The sequence below is a fragment of the Chanodichthys erythropterus genome, chromosome 22, assembly GCF_024489055.1.
Source record: "Chanodichthys erythropterus isolate Z2021 chromosome 22, ASM2448905v1, whole genome shotgun sequence".
NCBI lineage: Eukaryota > Metazoa > Chordata > Actinopteri > Cypriniformes > Xenocyprididae > Chanodichthys > Chanodichthys erythropterus.
In genome coordinates, this window is record NC_090242.1 from 25871789 (window position 1) to 25894443 (window position 22655).

The 22655-nt window shown below is 36.7% G+C and overlaps 1 protein-coding gene across 14 annotated transcripts in view; it reads right to left on the reverse strand.

Annotated features, from left to right (window-relative positions):
• Nucleotides 1–18968, reverse strand: part of mark2a (MAP/microtubule affinity-regulating kinase 2a) — a 45843-nt gene extending 26875 nt beyond the window's left edge. For 13 of the 14 annotated variants that reach the window (XM_067376900.1, XM_067376893.1, XM_067376894.1 and 10 more), the window contains exons 1-2: nt 17875–18968; nt 1474–1620 (exon numbers count right to left, since the gene is read on the reverse strand). In XM_067376900.1, the coding sequence (XP_067233001.1) occupies nt 1474–1620; nt 17875–17925 (198 nt within the window). In that variant the 5' untranslated portion in view covers nt 17926–18968. Of the gene's footprint in view, nt 1–1473; nt 1621–2024; nt 2210–17874 lie in introns of those variants that run through there. The other variant, XM_067376896.1, reaches the window with a different exon arrangement.
• Nucleotides 18969–22655: the final 3687 nt, after the last annotated feature.

A 22655-nucleotide genomic window follows, 5' to 3' on the forward strand; every position in this document is an offset into this window, starting at 1 on the left:
AGTCTGTCTATCATATAAACTGATAGAGTCTCTTCAGAAAATTTGGACTAAATGCCTCAAATCATTTTTAAAGCATCAAAATGTGAGTTGCGTAGCTGTTAATGGAGGGACAGAAAGCTCTCAGATTTCATCAAAAAGATCTTCATTTGTGTTCCGAAGATGAATAAAAGTCTTACTGGTTTGGGACGACATGAGGGACATGTACTACGGTTATGGCTTAAGTGGACGTATACATTTGGGTCAAAACAGGATATGTGTCAGTATCCATGGATTCAGTCTTTAAGGGACCATAGCCTATATCTGTCATTAATGTTAATGAAACAACAAAATATGTTAAATAAATGTATACAAGGTAAATAAACCTACTGTATCTGAAAAAAAAGTTAATTTGTAAGTTTAATTTGTATCTCTATAGTATTTGTTGTATTGTTTGCAATTTGTTTGCAAATGTATTTTTATATAACAACAATTATATATTGGTAATTATGCCCTTTGAAGGTTAGAGAGAGAAATTAATAAATGTATAGGCATTGGTATCGTATCGGTGAGTGCTAGAAAAAAGTATCAGTACTCGTACTCTGTCCTTAAAAAAAAATGGTATTGGTGCATCCCTAGTAATTAATGAAAGAATTTTCATTTTTGGGTGAACTATCCTTTTAAAGCTGTGATGTAACAGAAGTAGCAACAGATCTTTTCTTCCACACTGTGACTTACAACCAAGTGACAAATTACTGAAAAGAAAAACAAATATAGGACAGGGGCTTGGTTCAATTCACTGGTTATTGACTGGATGGTGGCGGATGTGAGTGTGAGTTGGCAGTTGATTGTAAGAAAGATACAGAGTTTAAGAACAAACTATTGGAGAATTCTAGCATATATCATGTCATGATATTTCAATTAAACATTACAAGGTCAAAATAAAATAAATAAAAATTAAACATATGGATGAATCAAAATAAGACCAATAATATGCACTTAGTAAACAGGGTGTTTTTCTATTACATGCGGACTTTAAATTGGCAAAATAAATGAGAAAATGCACTGAATAACATTTTCTATAATTTTTTCCAAGTTGTGTAATTAATTAGTAGTTTTAAAATTAAGTGTTTTATTGTTTGGAATTAAACCCAATAACCTGTGAGATACCCAATACCAACAAAAATACAATTTATTGATATTATTGGGAAATACTATATTGCCATTTCTACGTACTCAAAGTACATTCTCATCACCAGTGAATTACATACTTTCAGTGTGATTTCTTTTCTGAGGGGGATAAGGTGGATGGCTGCTGCTGTTACTTTAAGATCTCTGATTTGAGCTAACAACTGAGTAGCATGTTTATCTGCATTATGGGGAACAGACAAATGATTTAAAGAGATTCCACTCATCTGACATATCACATGCCAATTAAACAGCCTACGGTTTTTGCCTTGTCATATTTTTTCTTTGGGGGTTAAACTTAATCCTCACCTCTTTGCCAGTGAGGACGTGCTTGGCCAGTTTGACCTTGGCGAAGTTGCCTTTGCCGATGGTTTTCAGGAGCCTGTAGCAGCCGATGTGGGGCTGCTCGTCTGCTGTGGAGTGGGGCATGTTGCAGCGCTTTGAGTCGGAGTGAGACTACAAAGGGAGAGAGAGAAAAAATCAGTTTAGGCCAGTGTTTGTTTTTCTCTTCTATTCCAGACCACAGTTCTTCACCTGGGACCAGTTATGAAGGTTGAACCTAAAAGCACAGATGGGAGGTTTGCAGAGCACTGCTTTAATAATATCCTTATCAGAGCTCGAGTGATTCTGATTGGATAGGACTGTCGCCAGTCGCCATCTGATTCTCACACTAAGCAGACATGCAGAGGGAGGCAGAGATGAAGAGAGAGGTAGAAAAAGGTAGAGAATGTGAAAAAGTGCAGAGATTAGGGATACATCGCAATTTCAACAGACACCATTTTTGGTTTGTTTTTGCCTGAGAGAAAAGAGGCAGAACATCTTTAAAAACCCCTTTGACATCCAATAACAGCATCACTGACCTTAAAAAGAAGACTGAATGGTTCAGGTTTACTTCAAGTATACAGCAGCTGTTGATGGATGATATATTGATGGGAAAGAGGTTGTGTTCAACAGTTGGTTAAACACCTCTTCAGACAAGCACAATGTCTAAAAGCCTAAAGAAGCACATTGCAGTCAATATTCAAATGTGACTGCATATTCAGTTTACATTTCCATAGTTCTGTGTTTAAGTCCCAATGGCAAACTTAAAAACGTTCCACACCCATAAGACAAATTAAGATATTTTTGATAAAATCCAAAGTCTCAGTAAGGCCTGCATTGCCAGCAAGATCATTTCCTTTTTCAATGTCCAGAAAATTACTAAACAAAAATTTAAAACAGTTCATGTGAGTAGTGGCTCTACCTTAATATTATAAAGTGACGAGAATACTTTTTGTGCGCCAAAAAAAAAAAAAACACAAAATAACGACTTTATTCAACAATATCTAGTGATGGCTGATTTCAAAACACTGCTTCATGAAGCTTCAAAGCTTCATGAATCTTTTGTTTCAAATCAGTGATTCAGAGCACCAAAGTCACGTGATTTCAGTAAACGAGGCTTCGTTACGTCATGTGTTTAGAAATTTCAATACCTCATGTGACTTCGGCAGTTTGATATGTGCTCCGAACCACTGATTCGAAACTAAAGATTTGTAAAGCTTCATGAAGCAGTGTTTTGAAATCGCTTTATAATATTAAGGTTGAACCACTGTACTCACGTGAACTGTTTTAAATATGTTTTTAGTAGCTTTCTGGGCATATGAAAAAGGAAATGATTTTCCTGGCAATGCAGGCCTCACTGAGCCATCGGATTTGATCAAAAATATCTTAATTTGTGTTCCAAAGATGAACGAAGGTCTTGTGGGTGTGAAACGACATGAGGGTGAGTAATACATGACAGAATTTTCATTTTTGGGTAAACTAACCCTTTAACGTATTTGGTTCAACTTCTTGGTTATTAACACATTAATCCAATGACTGCACAAAGCATACGAGACTATCTTATGTAGCACATCAGATGTGATGTGAAAAGGGAGATATTAAACATCTGAGAATACATTTCTTCACAAACATCACTTTTTTAGACCATTCTGGGCAATTTTCTACACTAACGCCCAAAAGTTTGGGGTCAGTAAGACTTATTAATGCTTTTAAAAGAAGTCTCTTATGCTCACCAAAGCTGTATTTTTTAATTAAAAACAAAGAAATGAGTAATACTGTCAAATATTATTACAATTTAAAATAACAGTTTTCTAATTTAATACATTTTAAATTGTAATTCATTCCTGTGATGGCAAAGCTGACCCCAAACCCATTTGTATGAGCACTTTGGGTGTGTGAAAAATATGTCTCTATAATTATTGTTATTTTTTTTTAATCGCCCAGCCCTATACTGAAATGAGCGCTTGAACTGATTAATTTGACGAGACTTAAAAGCACGGGCCAGTGACAGTTACGTCAACTGTCCCAAGCGTCTTTCACACTGGCCTTGGGCTATCGGGCAGTTCTTCTTGTGGAGCCCTGACTACAATAACATCTAGGCTCCAACAACTTTTAAAATATTTATTAATATCTTTGAAAATGTAAAAATAAGTTGAAAGAACTTCAGTTACTCCTAAACAAAGGCTAATTTAAATTAACACTTTCAGTTTTGTTTTCAGTTTCAGGCATTTTCATTTTAGTGCATTACAAGCAGAGATAAGAAATGAGGTCACATGACAGACAGCAGTCAAGAAAAAAAAAAAAAGAGGAACTTGATGAAGAGTGAGAAAGAGAAGTGTTTGACAATGGGGATTTCTCTTGACTGGCGTGAGGTACACTCGGTTCTTTCTGCGTTGATTGGGGAACAGAGCATCAATTGTGGCCTGTCCCTGTGTGTGAGCACACATTAGAGCTGCAATCTGAGGACAGGCTGTTGTCTAGTAAGGTGAGGACATTGATTCAAACAAATACACTATTGTCTGGATCGTCGCAAATTTTCAAAACATAGTTACTGCCACCACGTTCACATTAGTCTGTCCCTGAAGTCTGGCTTGTGTCCGTACGTCAGTGTGCTAAGGGGACCCTTTGTCTATGGATGGCAAAAATCTACAGAAACTTAATTTCAAAGCACCTAAAAAAAGCAGCGGATGAGGTCTGTGATTTAGTTTTGACGCATCTTCCTGATAACACCCTCGTAGAGCCAGATGAATTTACTTCACTTCTGCTAAACACACCCATCACTGGTGAGTCAGTCAGGGGTTACTAAGAACATCATTGATAGACAAGTTCTATTTAAACATTACAAAAACCCTCCATTATTTAGTGTAGATAGTCAGAATGTTACACAGGCAGTGAGAGAAATCTGCAAAGATAGTCTTAGGTAAATATATCACGTTTTAGGGCCAAGGGTTGAGTATTTGCTATGTTAAGGGAAAAAAGAACTACTGTCAAATAAAAATAAAGAAAATAAATACAAAATTATCAAAACTACAAGCAATAGCACAAATAAAAAAAACTGTGCCTTTCAGGGTCTCAGCTAGGTCTAACATTTGTTTTCAGGTACAGAATTCGAATAATCAGATGTAAAATAACTGCATAATCTTCACTGTATAAATTAAATAAAGATCCTTATTAAGGTTGCAAATGTTATTCAGTTAAAAGCATTGAGTGATTTCTTTTTGATTTCTTCTTGTTTTTGTTTGATTAACATTAAAAACGCACAGCCGTAGGAATATTAGGAATATTATGCTGCTGTCACTTTAAGACAAATGCATGGATCCAATATACTGATAATGTACATGTGTATTGTAATCCTCGACTAGGGGTGTAAGAAAATATCGATACACGTGAATATTGCAACATTATGTTTGGCGTTACTGTATCGATTCTCAAAAACGTTATTGAGATTTATTTATTTACATTCGTGGCTTTGTGTTCGGTTTAAACCCAACCACTAGATGGCAGTGTTATCTCAGAATGTAAACTGATGCGGAGAGGAGCAAGGTCCGTTCGTGCATCGCTAGCATTAGCAAACCCAGCTCATAAGACGATAGAATTATTCCAGCTCCTGCCGCGGTGTACAGAGCTGAAGTGTAGACTCATTTCAACTATAAAGAAACCACTAAGGAGATCGACAAGAGTCATGCTGCTTGCAAAATAGGCCGTGTTAAAATCCAAAACTCGGGAAATGCATTGAATCTGAGAGCTCACTTAACATCCCGACACCATCCGCTCTGCTGAAAGTGGTATTTTGATAGAATATGTAATATGTACTGCACGCTTTCCTCTCAATAACAAAATAAACCACACAACAAAAATGACAGCAGTGGCAGCAGAAAGAAAGCATCGGATTATAGCGATGTGGATATGTCTGCACCAGCTCTGTTCAGCACGTTTATTTAAATAGCTCTTTATACAATAGACTGATTTAAAGCAAGCAGCTATACAGTATTACATATGAAACAAACAGTCTTGGATTCATGGAATGGACTATGACTATGTCTGTTAAATACTTTAAAAATTAAAAACTGCTATAATGTTTTTAATTACACCTGAAGAATCCTGCAGTCACTTTACTATTTTCATTTTACTTAGATTGCACAAAAAAAGTGATTGGTGATATAAATACAATTGATACTGTCTTGATTAAATAAAATAATTTTTTTTGTCAGGTTTTATGCATATGGTTGTGTGTTCTTTGTTTTTTTTCTAAAATTAGATCCTCTTTCTAAAAAAATGATTATGATATTCACCAAGATAGGATTTTGACATAATTTTGTCTGTATTTGTCCGTTTAAGCACAAAAATGAGCAAAACAGAACTTGCTTTCTGTGCGCACACACAGAGAGCAAGTTCTCTTTCACTTTGTGTGTTTGACTGGACAAATACAGACAAAATTATGTCAAAATCCCATCTTGGTGAATATCATAATAAACAGCCGTTTAGATCTTAAAGGTGCTAAAGAGGATCTTTTCGTCGACTGAGAAACCAAAGACTGTTAGTGAGTTTTTTAACTGAGCGCATGCGTAAGAACAACCCCCCCCTCCTTTCGAGGTACTGCCTCCCAAAACTCGTAAACACTCGTATTGGAACACGAGTGTTTACCACCGGCATTCGCTGTGTTGTGTTAGTGGATTCATTATGTCGGAATCACCCCAGGTAACTCATAATCTGCAGTTGTTACTCCTGTCTCCTGACAAAAACATTGTATGCAGCGCCTGTGTAGTGTGGAAAGTCACTGGAGCAGGCGGCCGCGCTTGTCTCTTACGCCTGTTTCACACTGCAAGCGTAAGCGGCGCGTGAGCAGCGCGTATTTTTTTCGGCGCCCATGTTAACCAACGGATGCATTCACACAGGCAGCAGGAGCAGCGCGTAAGCGTAAAGCAGGAGCGTCGCGTAAGCAGCAGTGAAGCGATCGTTTCGGCGCCGAGTCTATTTTTGCTGCGCTGCTGACGCTCAATTAAAGTGAAAGCACACTTTTGATGGACAAAATAAATATAATTTCACACAAAAAGTGTTCAAAATGCACAGAATAAGCATGTCTAATGTGTTTTAACAAGAATTTGAGTATGACAGGAAAAAAAAATAAGAATCAAAAATAATTATACAAGATTTACCTATTTAAACTTGTTTTTAATTGTTCAGTTTGGGTTAAAGTATGGTGTATTATGAAAAACTAAAGTAAACTAGCCAGAAAATATGATATATAAACATTATTTTAGTTATTACACAGACTGCTGGCTTTTTTCGCCGAGTTTGCTGTATTGTAAATATGTGCACGCGGCAGATGATGTTAAACACAAAGCTTACCTCATTCGTGTGCAGCAATGGATAACACGAGGCTTTTATTTGTATTTATTTTTTTTATTTATTCATTACGTTTATATGAGAATGTTGTACACCTCCCCATGTTAAACTTTCAAGACTCTCAAGTTCATAAATGACCAACTTATAAAAACAAATTTATAGCTGTCTTGATAAAGAAATGCTCACTTTATATGCATCTTCGAGCCGCTGCTGTGACGCTGTACAAACGCTTCCAGTGTGAATACTCGCGCGTCTCTGCAGCTGCAGTGACGGTGTAGTTACGCTCACGCGCTGCTCACGCGACGCTCACGCTTGCAGTGTGAAACAGGCGTTACAAGGAACGTCATGGCAGCGATTGACAAGCCAGAGGGCCAATCGTTTACGCGATGATCGCGTAAACGATTGGCTGATGTTTTTAAGGTCCTACCTCGTGCACAGATGATGAATATTAATATTATTCCTTTCAGTGCACCTAATAAATAGTCTTTTATCAGTTAGTAAAGACAGTTTCAAGTAATATTGCAAAAATGTATAAAACAAAACATCCTCTTTAGCACCTTTAAGTGAACATAAACAGTTGAGAAAGAAAATGCATGTGTAACAGTATAACGGATCAGTGTATTCGGTCTTAAAAGTGACAGCAGCCTAATAAACCTGCTGCTGTCGGCCTCAATTTTAATCAAACAACAAAAGAAATTAAATAAAATCTCTTTTTTTTTTAAATCTCTCTTACACATTTAATCACTTTATTCAATTTCTGTAAACTTCAGTTAGACCTACCTGATTTGTGTCTTTGTTCTGTTGTATATATTTGTGCTATTGCTTGTTATTTAGTTATCTGTATAAAATATTCTTAGCAATGAGCCCTGCTTGTCTGCATGTGCCCCAGATTGTGGTGTATTAGTAACAGCCTCAAATAAAAAGTTAACAGCTTTATTTTTGTCATTTCTTTTTTATATTTCTTTTTCTACAAGTGGAATGCCTCATTTTTGTTGTTTCCTAATGAGGATTTGCACATTTTAGCACAGAAGCCTGAAAGACTTTGACTGTTATCATGTCATAAGCCGTCATCGGATTACTGATCTTTTCTTATACTTATCTATAAAACTAAAGTATTTTACTGTGGATGTCCAAATTGGGGTACAGGGTGTACAATTTTCAGAGAAATGTTCATGTTATGTAAATGTCATCTTTGTGAGATTCACCCACTTATATACAATCACCTTCAGGTCAGACAAACAAGTTTGCCTTTTCTTCATGACAAAAGGGAAGTGTAATGATACTGAAGTGAGTGTGCGTCACAATGAGCTGATGTGCTATGAGGGTCTGCAGTGAGATTAACAGCAAACGCACACACAAACACAGAGCTCTGACCTTCAGTACAGTAGCACTGCTGCTCAGACACTGATTTACACATCAAATCTATATCAACAGATGCAGCAAGGAAAAACCAACAGATGTCAAACAGAAATCTTTCTGCACACCACGATGAATCTTAAAACAATTAACACCTAAGGGAGAAAAGGCTAAACCTAACACCACATACGACAGGAAGAGACCTACCTTCCTTTGAGAAACTAATAACAATAGAAGTAAATAAGCAACACGCTTCAGGCTCTTTAAGTGGCCCCCAATGTGGTTATTTATATATAAAAAAAAAAAAAAAAAAAACTAACTTAACACAAAATAGTCATTTAAAAGCTTAAAATTAACTTACAATACATATAGGTTATGTGACCAACTCTTAAAGGGACAGTTCACCCCAGAATGAAAATTTTGTCTCATGTCATTCCAAACTCGTATGACTTTCCTTCTGTCAAAGGAGTCTAATGTTTTTTGGACCCCAACTATCTTCCTTTCCACAGAAGTCATTCTTAAACATCTATGACTGACATGGGGGCAAGTCAAGGGCAAAATAGCATTTTACACTATCCCTTTAAGTACTGCTTTTCATAATAGAAACCAGCAAAAAATAATAATACACACATATTGGATAGTCATGCTTTATGTATCACTTGCATGGTCTCAACTATTATAAACACACAGTTGCAGTCAACACACGACACGTAAGGGGCCATTCTCAAAGGATGTGCTCTTGAATTCAAAAACAGCTAGAAAGAGCCCAACAGAACAACAAAAAAAAAAAGTTGTGTCTTAAGATAAACTACTTTTAACTTGAAATGTGTACTAAAAAATGCGAAATGTTGGAAAAAAAGCAACAAACATTGACCAACAATTAAAAAAACTAGTCTAGTGCCGAGAACATGTCCTATGTGAACCGCCCCCCAAGCTATATAGATGTGGCTCTTTGTCATGTTTTCGATTCTGTTTATGCCTTGAAACATAAAGAGAATATGAAAAATGACACTATTTTTGGCAGATAATCTAGATGATTGTCCAAATAGAACATTAAACAGTGCATAAATCTTGGGAAAAATCCTCACAGAATGACAGAACATGCTAACTTGGCTAAAACACTTGGCTATAACTCTTTCTGGGTCACACCAACATGTTATGCGTGCTTGTACTCACACTGACACAAGACTGTCAGGGTCTTAGGTGCACATTTCAAAAAATAAGAATATATACTATAAACCTGCAATTTAATTTCAGAGACTATAATAATTCAAAACATCATGTACCTCTAGTTTTTAGCTTCAGGGTCCATAAAAATACCTTCTGCAAAGAGTTTAATCTTCTCCAAAGCTCATGACAGAGGTGAGGACAGATACTTCAGGATGGTTTCAAAACAAAAAGCCCAGCGTTGATAGCCGTAGACTAATAACCCTGAGGATTTCAGGGGCCAGAAGGTCTCTGCCTAAAATAAGATCCACATGCTGACCGCTCTGGGGGTCCGAGCTGGGAAAAGCAGCTTCCTCACACACACTGCGGCATAACAGGAAGTCGAGCTAATTCCCGGAAGTACAGTGATAGAGGAGACTAAGAAAGAGAGAAGAAAAAAGCCAAAATGATTTGGGTTCCAGGTCATACACAGGAAGCGACGTGTCTGGGTTTGTCAGGAGGAGTGGCTGGTGGAGCAAGAGGAGGCCTTCAAGAAGTTCTCTGGAAACGAGAGCTGACATGCCCGGACAGCTGAGAAACAAGACTATGAAACAGAGTGGGAGAAGACAAACTGCAGACTGAGCCCTTCTGAAGGTTTCTCCAGTTAATCTGATCCACTAGCAATGAGTCAAACATACAAGACCGCTAGATGAATGATGTCATCGTTTCAGCCTTGCTTATGTAGCAGAGGGACAACATTTTAAAAGAATTGAAGAGATTAAAAAGAGCTTACTGGAATTCAAAGTGGATATTAGATTCAATTATTTCAGGCAAAGGAGTTGGACAAAACTACAATTAGAATGTTGAATGAACTATATTAATCACTACATGACTCAAAACCTCATTCCATCCTGGTGTGTGAGAAGTCATCCAAATCTTTAAAGTCTTTAAAGTCTTTAAAGTTGGTTAGATAAACATTTATTTATATTTATTTTTATATAGTATGCCAGTCTGCCAGTCATATTTTATTTAAGTTTTCAAGAGCTCATATTAGCAACGCCTCAAGAAGAAGTGACATGTAGAATGCAACAGGACGTTTCTGAACAGTTAGTAGTTATGTAGCTGATGTGGAGTGAACTATTTTAAAGTCATTGATTAGCATATTCTGTCATGATAATCTATAAATCACTAAATCCACAGGCAGTGAATATGTGCTGCATGATAATAGAACAGGTATAGTTTAGTTTAATTACGGTTATAACTTATGTCATCTTGCTTTTATGACATTCTATTGCATTTGTGTTGGCCTCACCCCTTTGTTGCATGTTCTCAGGGGCAGAGTTTATGTAAATTTTAGGGTTAATGATGTCAATAACCCGGGAAGAAGCCCGTTGTAGTCCCTATCAGCCGTTTGTTCTAGTCCTTAAAAAGCGATTTCTTTAAAAGAAAATATCTCCCTTTGCTTTGAATGTTGAGCATCATAACTTTGCAGATGTTGTTTATGCTCAAACAGCAACATTACACAGTAACTAAACTTAAAAAAGTGAAATCATAATTAACCACCCTTTTAAAGGACCAAATTCAAATATAGGCCTACACCTTATTAATGATGGCAAGCAGAATATGAGCGCAGAATATAAACAATGCACAGTTTCTCGTAAAGCATTTTTTCAAAGAAAATGCTTAACCATTTAGCATGTTGCATTCATATCCAAAACTTGCAATTTGTTCACGTTTTTGATTTTCTACTTTTGCGATTAAAAAAAATTGACAGGTTTGTAATGCAGTTCTATGCATGTTTTGCCAACCAGGCCTCCATGGCAGTTGTCAAATTGTCAAAATAATCACTTATTAATTCATATATTAATATTCATATATAAATATAAATGAATATTTTCAAATATTCATATATAAATTATTAATTTAATCTTGACTTGCTATTGTTATTAATAATTAACTACTAATAAGTATTTTAAACCTGTATGAATGAACATTAAAATAAGGTAGATGAAGCCCTTTAACCTGGTTAGAAAATTTTTAACATTCTCTTTTAAACTTATGGAATATAGAAAAATAACATAAGAATTAGAGAATAGACCTCTAAGATCATCAGAAAAGGTGTATGAAAACTACCATTAGTGAAATAGTTAATGTATGAAACTACCATTTTTAAAACAGTATTTAAAAAAAACTGTACAATAAAACTCGGCTACCAGTCGCTTTATTATTACTCATAATTTAACTACTACTAATTATTTTTAATATGCATGACTAACTTTTACCAAAATGTACACAACCTCTTTCATCAAGACTTAAATTTGGCATGTTATGATATCAGAATAATATATTTCTGTCCTGTGATGTGAGGTATTCCCAAAATCTTCTGAACACAAACGTTCTGAACTCTCCAACCATGACCACAGTGTAATAGAGGAAATGTTTTTGAGTCAGCCATGAGTCAAGTAATTGTTTTAGCCAAAGATCAATGGATGACTTAAATTTCCCAATGATTTTTACAAGATAAAATCTTGGACATACATACACATTTACATCTTCTCTGGAAGAAAGTAAATGGTAGCATTTGATGTGTTATAACAAGATAAAAGCAATGAGTTCTGCTGTGATTTCACAACATCAAAATCAGTGCAGCTCAGTTCAGGGCCACACCCATCAGCAAACAACATCCAGGTGGAATCCTGCTCATTCAAAGACAAATTAAACCCTAAGAAACGGACAGATGCTTATCTATAAAAAACCATCTTTACAACCAAAGAAAGAAGGCAGTATACAAACACTGTGCTTCCACTGTGCTACAGATGAACTAGCTCTACCTCTCTCCTAGAAAAACCAGTTTTGCTCAACACCTTTATTTCCTTTAACCACCAGTGGGAAAAACAACCAGATGATCCAGCTCCTCTACAATACACAACCATTCATTTAAGCCATTCTGCTACTAGGCTAATAGTTCATCAGGACTTGAGACTCCCATTATGTCATCAGTCGAACCGGTTGGAGTTCTCTGATTCCTCAGTGAACAATCTGAGGGTGTTCTGAGCAAGAGTAGTTTCAGTGTTTGTCACCACTGACGTTTATGGCCCAGTAACTAAGGGCTGGTCACAGACGTCAAAGCTGACAAATGTTCAGGGTTTGTTTTATTGGGACAGTATGTAACATACAAACTAACTAAAAACCATTATTACAGAAACTGACTGAGGGTGTCATGCTAGCGTTGCTAAGATCCGACTGCATTCACCTTCCTGGCGTAACTCTGAAGTTTCATGTTGCTATGGAGATCTCTTGCTCAAAATGTTCTTTTCGTTATATATGCTCACCTCAGCCTTCGGGCTCTCTTCTAATAGAGACCTGCAGTTTAACATGACATCTCACATATACACATACACACAGAAATGTGGGGTAAGATGTGTCAGTGGGTGAGCCGTTTCATCTCCTTAACTGCGTAATTTGTTTTACTTGTAAAAAAAGGGGTAATCACATACATTCTAAATGGCAGATCAAATTCATTTTGTTAAAAAAAAAATGTGGTTGATTCGATATTGATTCTCAAAAGCCATGAATCAATCTTTTTTTCCCATATTTTTTTCCACAAACTAGAGGTCGACCTATAGTGGATTTTACAGATACCGATAACTAGTTTGGGTCATACTTGCTGATTACGATTAATCAACCGATAGTTTTTAAAATGGATACTGGATAAAAAAAACAAACATAACATTCAAATTAAAACAATGCTGAACTGAAATGTGCAAAATGAAATAAGCATATAAATATGAATATATTAAAGTAAGAAGTTCTACAGAACAAATTCTACAGTAAATAATTTAAACGTTAAAATATTACAGGTTAAATGTGTTTCTTTAGCTATAACCTAGAAACACACGTACATTTCATAACTCTTTGCAAGTCCCATTTATTAACTAGGAGGTATTAGCTAGCTGACATGAACTATATGTATTATGCAATATATATTTTTACAGTATGCATTAATATTTGAGCATTACAATTGTACATTGACCATTCATGTTAGTTCATAGTGCATTAACTACAGTTAACAGATAAAATATGAATTAAATCTCAATTTAAAAATGTAAAATGTTTGTTAAAATTAACAAACTATGAACGATACTTTTACAGTATTTATTAACCTTAGTTAATGTTACAAATGGAATCTTTTTGTAAGGCGTTACCATTTCATAAAATCCAAAACAGTCATGCTTAAAGATGGCCATCTTTAAATATCTACGAAAAGGACAGAGCATTAAAATGACATAAATGTATATTAAATGCATAGTTTCTCACTTTATTTGCTTCTATTTATTTCCTTCTAACACAAATCAAAATAACAAAATATGTATTGAAGTGATGACAAAAAAAAAGAACAATCTAAGCATCAGCATCACGTGTCAATATAAACAACACAAGGTGCCAGTGATAGTTTTTATTTCGCCTCGTTCTGTATAATGCCAGCAGACCTTTTCTCAGCACTCTCATACTGTGTAATGACAGCGCAAGGGCTGGGCGATATATCGCATGTGATTGTCACACGCATTGTGTCAGTAAAGCCGGTTCCCTGATTACCGCTAAATCGCCATCACCTGCTTTCAAATGGAGCGGCATTTAATAGACAGAGCCGTAGTTGACTGACAAGCCACGCAATATCGCGTTCATTATCGAAGGTGATTCATCTGCGATATGAACGCGAAAAAGAGGACAGTTCTTAGATTTATGAACAATATCTTAATTTGTGTTCCTAAGATGAACGAAAGTCTTACGGGTGTGGAACAACACAAGGGTGAGAAATAAATGACAGAAATTTCATTTTTGAGTGAACTAACCCTTTAAGGGTTTGAATACTTAAAGGGTTAGTTCACCCAAAAATGAAAATTCTGTCATGTATTACTTACCCTCATGCCGTTCCACACCCGTAAGACCTTCGTTAATCTTTTAATTATTATAAAGCGACGAGAATATTTTTGGTGCGCCAAAAAAACAAAATAATGACTTATTTAATGATGGCCGATTTCAAAACACTGCTTCATGAAGCATCGGATCATAAATTAATCAGTGCATTGAATCGGCGGTTCGGAGCGCCAAAGTCACGTGATTTCAGCCGTTGGCAGTTTGACACGCGATCTGAATCATGATTCGACACACTAATTCATTTATGCTCCAATGCTTCATGAAGCAGTGTTTTGAAATCAGCCATCACTAAATAAGTCGTTATTTTGTTTTTTTTGGCACACCAAAAATATTCTCGTCGCTTTATAATATTAATGTTGAACCACTGTACTCGCATGAACCGATTTAAATATGTTTTTAGTACCTTTATGGATCTTGAGAGAGGAAGTGTCATTGCTCCCTATGGAGGCCTCACGGAGCCATTGGATTTCAACTAAAATATCTTAATTTGTGTTCCGAAGATTAACGAAAGTCTTACAGGTGTGGAACGGCATGAGGGTGAGTAATAAATGACAGAATTTTCATTTTTCGGTGAACTAACCCTTTAAGCAATATACATAATTGTCACAGATCTGGGGTTTTTTTTTTCTTTGCAATTATGGCGTAAGGCAGCAACATTCTAAAATATGAAAGTTTGAATACTTTCGCAAGGCACTGTATATTGCACACCCCATGCAGCTTTCCCCACTCTCCCCTATATGTAAACAGAACCAAACAAGTTAGCTGGGAGGCAACTTTGTCACGGTAGTGTTGGGCAGAGGCCATTGGTTGAAGAGCAGCTACACATGGCACACACATCCTATTGAATTGCCGGTTTTTAATTACAAAGGCTCGAAGGAAGACATTCAGGTCCGCGTGAATGACTAATATCTGACAAGGATACGAAAACCACCCCGAAGACGCAACGCACACCCGAAAGAGGACACCAATTGTGGGAATGTTGCCGTGCGACAGCTCACAACCACGTTCAACATCAACACTCCGTGCACTAGAAGGTCAAGGAGAAGCAGAGGCTCCGAATGAGGGGTAACTGTCTGAGACGCTGGGAAAAACAGCAGGGTAGACTGGCACAAGGGGGAGGGGGAATAAAGGAGGGGTGTGAGCCAGCTTGTCATTTATCAGTATTTTTATCACAACATGACTATTTCAAGAGGAGGGAGGTAGCAGCCAGTACACAAATAGATGGCAGCTGAACATCCCCCCCTTGGTGAAACGCTACAACGCTTCAGCCTTAGAAAGACTGAGATGCCCATGTCAAGCTCAAACTACAGGTGATCTGTTACTACAACACATGACTAAAAACATTTCAGCTTTAGTCAAATGAGAAAATATTTTTCAGACTATTGAATACTACTGAAGGATGACAGAATTCAAAATCATGATTGTTTTGTAGGGAATATTACACAAAATTGTGATTTTCTCTCAAGACCTTCCAGACTTATAAGTATCTGATTAGGTAAGACTTGACAAAAACGCATTATGCATGAAGATTAACTAAACATTCAAAATAAAAACACACCTCCAATGACACTCCCCAAACCATGCCTGACTGGAAATGCCAGTCCAGATTGACAGGGCTGTGGATCACAAATCTTTGCCCAGAAACACAGAGCCACAACTCCTAACATTGCTTAAGGAGGAAATAAAGTAAGTCTTTATCTGACCTAAAAAAAAAAAGATTTACATGGAGAGCAGCCTGAGATGATTAAAAATCATTACACTACATCAGGCCCAACAGATTATACTTGATTCCTCCACACCACAAGAAAAGATCTTGAGGGAAAAGTGCTGACCAAACTTTTCAGACTGCAAATCACAGGAAGATTGGGTATGACTTAGCAAGAGACACATTTCAGCAAACATTTCATTTTCACAATAAACAAACCTTACACTCAAACTGACTCCAAATCAGTCTCTTGAGATTTCAAGAGCAAGCTGCTTACTGTTGGTACAATTCTGCCTGTGAGTCAGTCACTGAAAGAGGATGGTCTTTTTGGTTAAAACTGGCCTTAGAAACAAGCTACACACAACGATTTACTTTAGAGCGCTTCCTTCCATGGGATTAAGACCATTCAAATGTTTTCAAGTTTCAAAATCTGTGAGCTCAGATCAAAACAAACCACTTGCATCTCAACTGTAACGCGTTATGAAATTCCTCAAATGCAAAGCATCAATGAAACTTTGATGAGTAACTACTAGGGATGTCACGGTGAGGCAATTTTCACACCGGTATGTAAACTTGCGACAATATTACCAATAACAGCGGAGGCTCTTTTGAATGCACACTAACTTTGAGCTTTCACTTTTTAATATGCGATCACACTTACTCTGTGTATACAGGCCTATAATTTGGGGGCATCAGGAGCCACTATCAATATGCGGGGTATTTAAATCACTTTTGAATAAGTGTATCCCACTTCATTGGCATACATATAGTACATCCACGTAAGCAAAATATACTTTCTAGCAAATGTCAACTGCTTGATTGTTCATATCATAACAAAAAGTAAAATATATTATTGCACAGCTCAAATATAAAGTTGGATATGCAAGTACATCCAACTTCATCCGCATACATAGTATATTTGTGTAAAGGGTGAACATGATTTCACATAGTACAACATGTTGGATCAACATCTTTGTTGATCCTGGAACCACTTTCCAATCAACCAATCAGATTTGAGCGACAAGTTTACAGTTTATGTCAAGTTTAGGCTTAAAATTAGGGTTAGGTGCTTCTACATCAGTCTTATTCACCTATCATTTCCCTCAGATTTTAGGGATAAGGTTAGGTTTAGTTGTAGGACTAAATTTTATAACAGGAATGATGTTCCATGATCAACAAAATATGTTGATCCAGGAACATTTCTTAGTTGGCAATATCACAGCGACCTGTGTAAAATATATATATTATATAGTAAATTTTAACTGTTTGATTGTTTATATTGTCGCAAAATGTATACTACTGTATATTATCATGATTTTCTATAAGAATCTGCATTGAAAATGCATACTAAGCAAAGCACTAGACTATACAAATAAATTTGACTTCAGTTAAAAAGCAGAACAAGGCAAATAGATATCTATATGGAATTTACACTGAAATCCCAATCACTGAACTTAAAAGGGTACAGAAAGTAAACTGGTGGATTTATATCTTCTCAAACACTTACCAAAAAAAAAATATATATATGACAGCATGACAAAATATCTAGAATGAACTCTTAACAGCCTCTTCTATTTGTGGTAAATGGGAAAATTATAAGTGAATACTGTTGCGTGGTTTCCTGTTTGTACAAAAATAATAAAAAGCATTTTTGCATTACATAAGCAAGTGAAAAATAAGCAGCTAAAAGAGGTTTTCCCTGGTGCTGACAGGTAGGCTAAACTAGAGAATCATAAGCTTCTGTATTTTATATTAGCTGACTAGGCCATGACCTGACATGGCAATATAGTGATGAAAGAAAACAAAGCTTGTTGTACAAAAGTAAACAAACAAAACTTAGCTAGTAAATGGGTCGATAATCTTCCAAGTTTTTGAAAACAAACATATTTTAGACTCACCTGGCCAGTGGAGTGGTCAATCATGGGTAACAGTGGTGTCCTCGTCGACATATTCTGAGGTTGAATTGGAGTTTATTTTCTGAAACTGAACGTGTTCACAGCTCTCACAATTCAATCAAATGTGGCATCGGCAAGGCAAGATGAAAAGTGTCCAAAGTCCAAAATGAACTCCTGAGCTCGGTGTGAGACCCCAAACCAGCACAGATTAGTCAAAAAGTCCTGTCATTAAGTCATATTTTGTTTACTAATTTCGGCAGGAAGACGAATTTTACTGAAAACTTTCGACTAACCCTATCGGCGGGTGTCAACATTGAATGTCAACTTCCTATGTGATTTTCTGCAGTCAAACTAGTGAGTTTTCGAGGGAATTACAGCATTAAATCATAGTCAGAGTAATTTGAACCCGTCAGCTAATGAAATACAACAAAATTGTTCCCAGCACAAATGTGCAAAATCGAGTCCGAGGACTCACAAGTTTTATTAGGCCGGGTGGCAAAAGGGTCCCTAATTAAGCACTAACTATAAATGTACGGATGTATATTATTGCGCATCTGTAATGTCAAAACTTAAATCCTGGTTTCTTCTTCACAAGCCTGAGGAAAGACACATGGAAGTCCCGCTTAGCACACACAAAAACTTTAGGGCAAGTTATTGAGCTGCTCCTTCCAGTTAGCCAACTCAGCAGCGCTCAGATCAGCGTTACTCCGAGTAATGATCCGTCATACAGGTGTCAACATGTCCGTTTCAAAACCAAATCAAACACTTGATATCGTCTCAAGGTGACAAACTAACGATCCAAGCACAAAAACATCGCAGAGCTGCTCGTATACTGGCTCTCTGCGCCTCTGAAAATCACATCTAACCTGCTAACGCGCGTTAGCTGGCCGGGTGACTTCGAAAAAGTCACTGATATTTTGACAGTATGATTGTAAGTATATGTCCTAACCGTGGCCCGGTTGTGAATGGGTGTAAATTGGTCGGTTCCAGTCCGTGGTACGCGACGAATTACATCTGTGAGCCGTGAAAAGCCGAGCAGTCGGGCGATCACGACTGGTACCGCAGCAGCGCCCGGACGCCAGTGTTGTTTGCGTTCAAGAGAAATGTGAAACCAGACTGTGGGTCGACTTCCTCTGCCTCTCTCGCACAGGGATTTAAAATAAAAGTCTTTCATTCACACATAGTTTTAAAATTAAAGTCGAATATGTATATTCGCCATGCAGAAAAACGTATTTTATTATAATAACGTCTAAGGACATCACCTAGATGTCAGTTGTGTTGTGTTAGGTTAATGAAAGACACAGAACAAACTCTGAATTGAACAAAATGTCCCCACAAGCTTGGGCAAAACCAGAAATCTTTGACTTTTTTTGCTGTATAATAATTAGTCAAGTCAAGTCACCTTTATTTATATAGCGCTTTTTACAATGCAGATTGTGTCAAAGCAGCTTTACAGTGATAACATGGCAAATCATTTTGGCTGCACAGCAGCTCTAGAAGAAAATGGTGTCATTTTGTCCAGCTTAAGTAAATTCAGTATTGATTCATTCCTTTGTAAAAATCAATAGTTGTTAATTTAGTTAATTTATCTATACGTCGGCTCTGGAGAAAACAGTGATGTCCTCGTCCAGCTCAGTTCAGTTCACATGCAATGGTGTCAGTGCAGGCAGATCAAAATATCAAGTGTCCCCAACTAAGCAAGCCAAAGGCGACAGCAGCAAGGAACCCAAACTCCAACAGGTGACAAAATGGAGAGTCAGTTCAGTTACAGGTCATAAGTCAGATTGGGATCACAACAGTCAAAATATTTAATCCGGTTCCATCTAGTTGAAGATCGGATTCATCACGCCGGTATAGAAACGGTTTGTTGGGTATAATACTTATACTAAGCTTATATACTATTATACTGATGTTTTTTGAAAATCTAAAAAAGAAAGTTTTCTGTGATTGGTAGCTTTAAGGGTAGAGAATATACAGTTTGTACAGTATAAAAGTTATTATATCTATGGAATGTCCCCGTAAAACATGAAAACCCAACGTATATGTGTGTGTGTGTGTGTGTGTGTGTGTGTGTGTACTTATGAAATCTAAAGAAAGAGAAAGCAAGAAAAATGCACCTCATTAAACAAGTGCATTTTCCTCATTAATAAGATTTACGTACAAATACATGACCAGTACTGTTGGAAAAATTTGTTAGGAATGACATACTCACGTAAAACGAAGACACCAGATCAGTGCCCTATAAGTAGTTTTATTCTACATGGGATGGGTTCCTTTATGGTGGCTGCCATGTTCACTGAATTAATCATGGATGACAAATACACCTGTGAATAGATTATTTCTACTGTGTTGTGTTTGTGATTCTGCATCTACACCAACAGGATATAACTACCAGTTCTACTGTCATATGGGGCAGTAAAATGTAAACATAAAAATGAGTGCACCTTTAAAAATGAAACGAAAACTGCAATAGTCTTTTCTTCCCTATTGTGACGTATATCCCAGTGAAACAGCTTCTCGGACAAGAAAAAAAATTGTAGGGTGAGAATTGATTTTGTCCATTGGCAATTGTTTGGATTGTTGTGGTTTGATATTGCTGTCTCATGTGGGTGACAGGTTGTCCCACCATCACACCAGTAAACACATCATCAGAGAAAAGATTTTAAGAGACATTCATGATAGGACTGGGACTCCCCCACTCCCCACCACCCCATGAATTTAAAAATAAGAATAATAATAATATGCACTGATAAATCATTTATAATAAACACTGCAATATGCCGTAAAAAAATAAGAATAGTTGATTTTGATTTCATGGTGAATTTAACAGTAAGGTGGCAATGTCACTTATTAGTATAGCTTACTGGTTGAAACTATTCACATCCTGATAGCAATCAATAATAGAAATGGTCTAAATATTAAAGGAACACTTTTTTTGAAAATAGGCTAATTTTAAACAGTTGAGTTTTACCGTTTTCGAATCCATTCAGCCGATCTCCGGGTCTAAAGGTACCACTTTTAGCATAGCTTAGCATAGTTCATTGAATATGATTAGACCGTTAGCATCTAGCTCAAAAATGAACAAAGAGTTTTGATATTTTTCCTATTTAAAACTTGACTCTTCTGTAGTTTCATTGTGTATTGAGACCGACGGAAAATGAAAAGTTGCGATTTTCTGAAATGGCTAGAAAGGGTTGGGCAAAAATACATCAAAATGCATTTTAAAATAAAATACCAAATACCTTCATTTTAAGTGTATCAAAATACCCCACATATGCTAGACCGGAGGAAGCGGAAGCTCGTTCAGCTCTCACAGCACTCGGCCATGCTCTGCTTCATACTACAGTAACGTTAATAATCTTATCCATGAACATGATTTCTGCCTGAGTCCCGTCCTGATTCTTTTCCACCGGCTGTAGAAGTGAAAACAACACCTCCCATGATTCTGTGAAATCAAGGCGTCATCAAGCTACGCCTTTGTTTTGAATAAGCAACCTCTAGGGCGAAAACAGATCAAATATTAACATATCCCTGTGATCTCCCAGATGAAGGTTAGTTTTAAGTAACCAACAGTTTCCTAATTTAGTCACTTGGTGTTTGGTAACAAAGGGCCTACTTTGCCTCAGCAACTCTGGCAATATAGGGGGCTGCTGCGTGGTATAATTGTTTTCAAGAATGTAAATTGTAAATTGGTAAACTATTTAGCCTAGGCTATCAAAACGAACACCAAAACTTATCATGAACTGTTAAAAATTATAGCAATTTCTGCAAAAAAATGATGGAAAGCTGGCAGCCTGCACGTTTCTTACCTTGACCACCTTCTTCCATATGGATCAGTTTTCTGTTCTGATCTCAAAAAGTCTCTGCAAACTACTGGCACCAATCAGAGGCCGCAATTTTATGATGTCATCATGTAGACTTCTTACAAAGTATTTTACAGTATTGTTAAAAGTTTTTAAAAAACACTAAAGTATTCTGATACAAAATACGAAGCCATTTTCATCAACCCTATCAAATACAAATTACAAAATACTATTTTGTATTTGAAATACATATTGCCCATCCCTGACTATACTCTCGTTCTGGCGTAATAATCAAGGAACTTTACCATGGGTGCAGCAGACACAATGATATTACGCAGAGTATAGTTCCTAGCCATATCGGCCTAGAAAATCGCAACTTTTCATTTTCCGTCGGTCTTAGTACACGATGTAACTACAGAAGAGTCAAGTTTTAAATATGAAAAATATTGAAACTCTTTGTTCATTTTTGAGTGAGATGCTAACGGTCTAATCATATTCAATGAAGTATGCTAAGCTATGCTAAAAGTGGTACCGCCAGACCCGGAGATCGGCTGAATGGATTTGAAAACTGTACAACTCAACTGTTTAACTCTAGGGGAGTTGGAAAATTAGCCTATTTTCAAAAAAAAATGGAGTGTTCCTTTAAAAAGAAAAATGCATATCTTCTCTGGAAGACTAAAAAAAAAATCATCCAATCATTGAATTCGATCCAAATACAATGATAGAATGTCAAACGCGTGTTCCATGAGGCTACGCAGAGTTTTAGACAGAGGCTGTGTTCGAAAGACATTCTCATTTGACACATAGGGAAGGAAGTGGGAACTTATGTATCAGGAAAAAGAGCATTGAAATGCCCAAAACAAATGTCACTAAAAGCAAAACCAACCAAAAAAACTAAAACAGACTTTTCACAACAATAAAGATAGTTGCTGGTTAGGTATGTTTTGAAGCATGGAAGCTGGTCTAAGCTGTTTTGAGCTG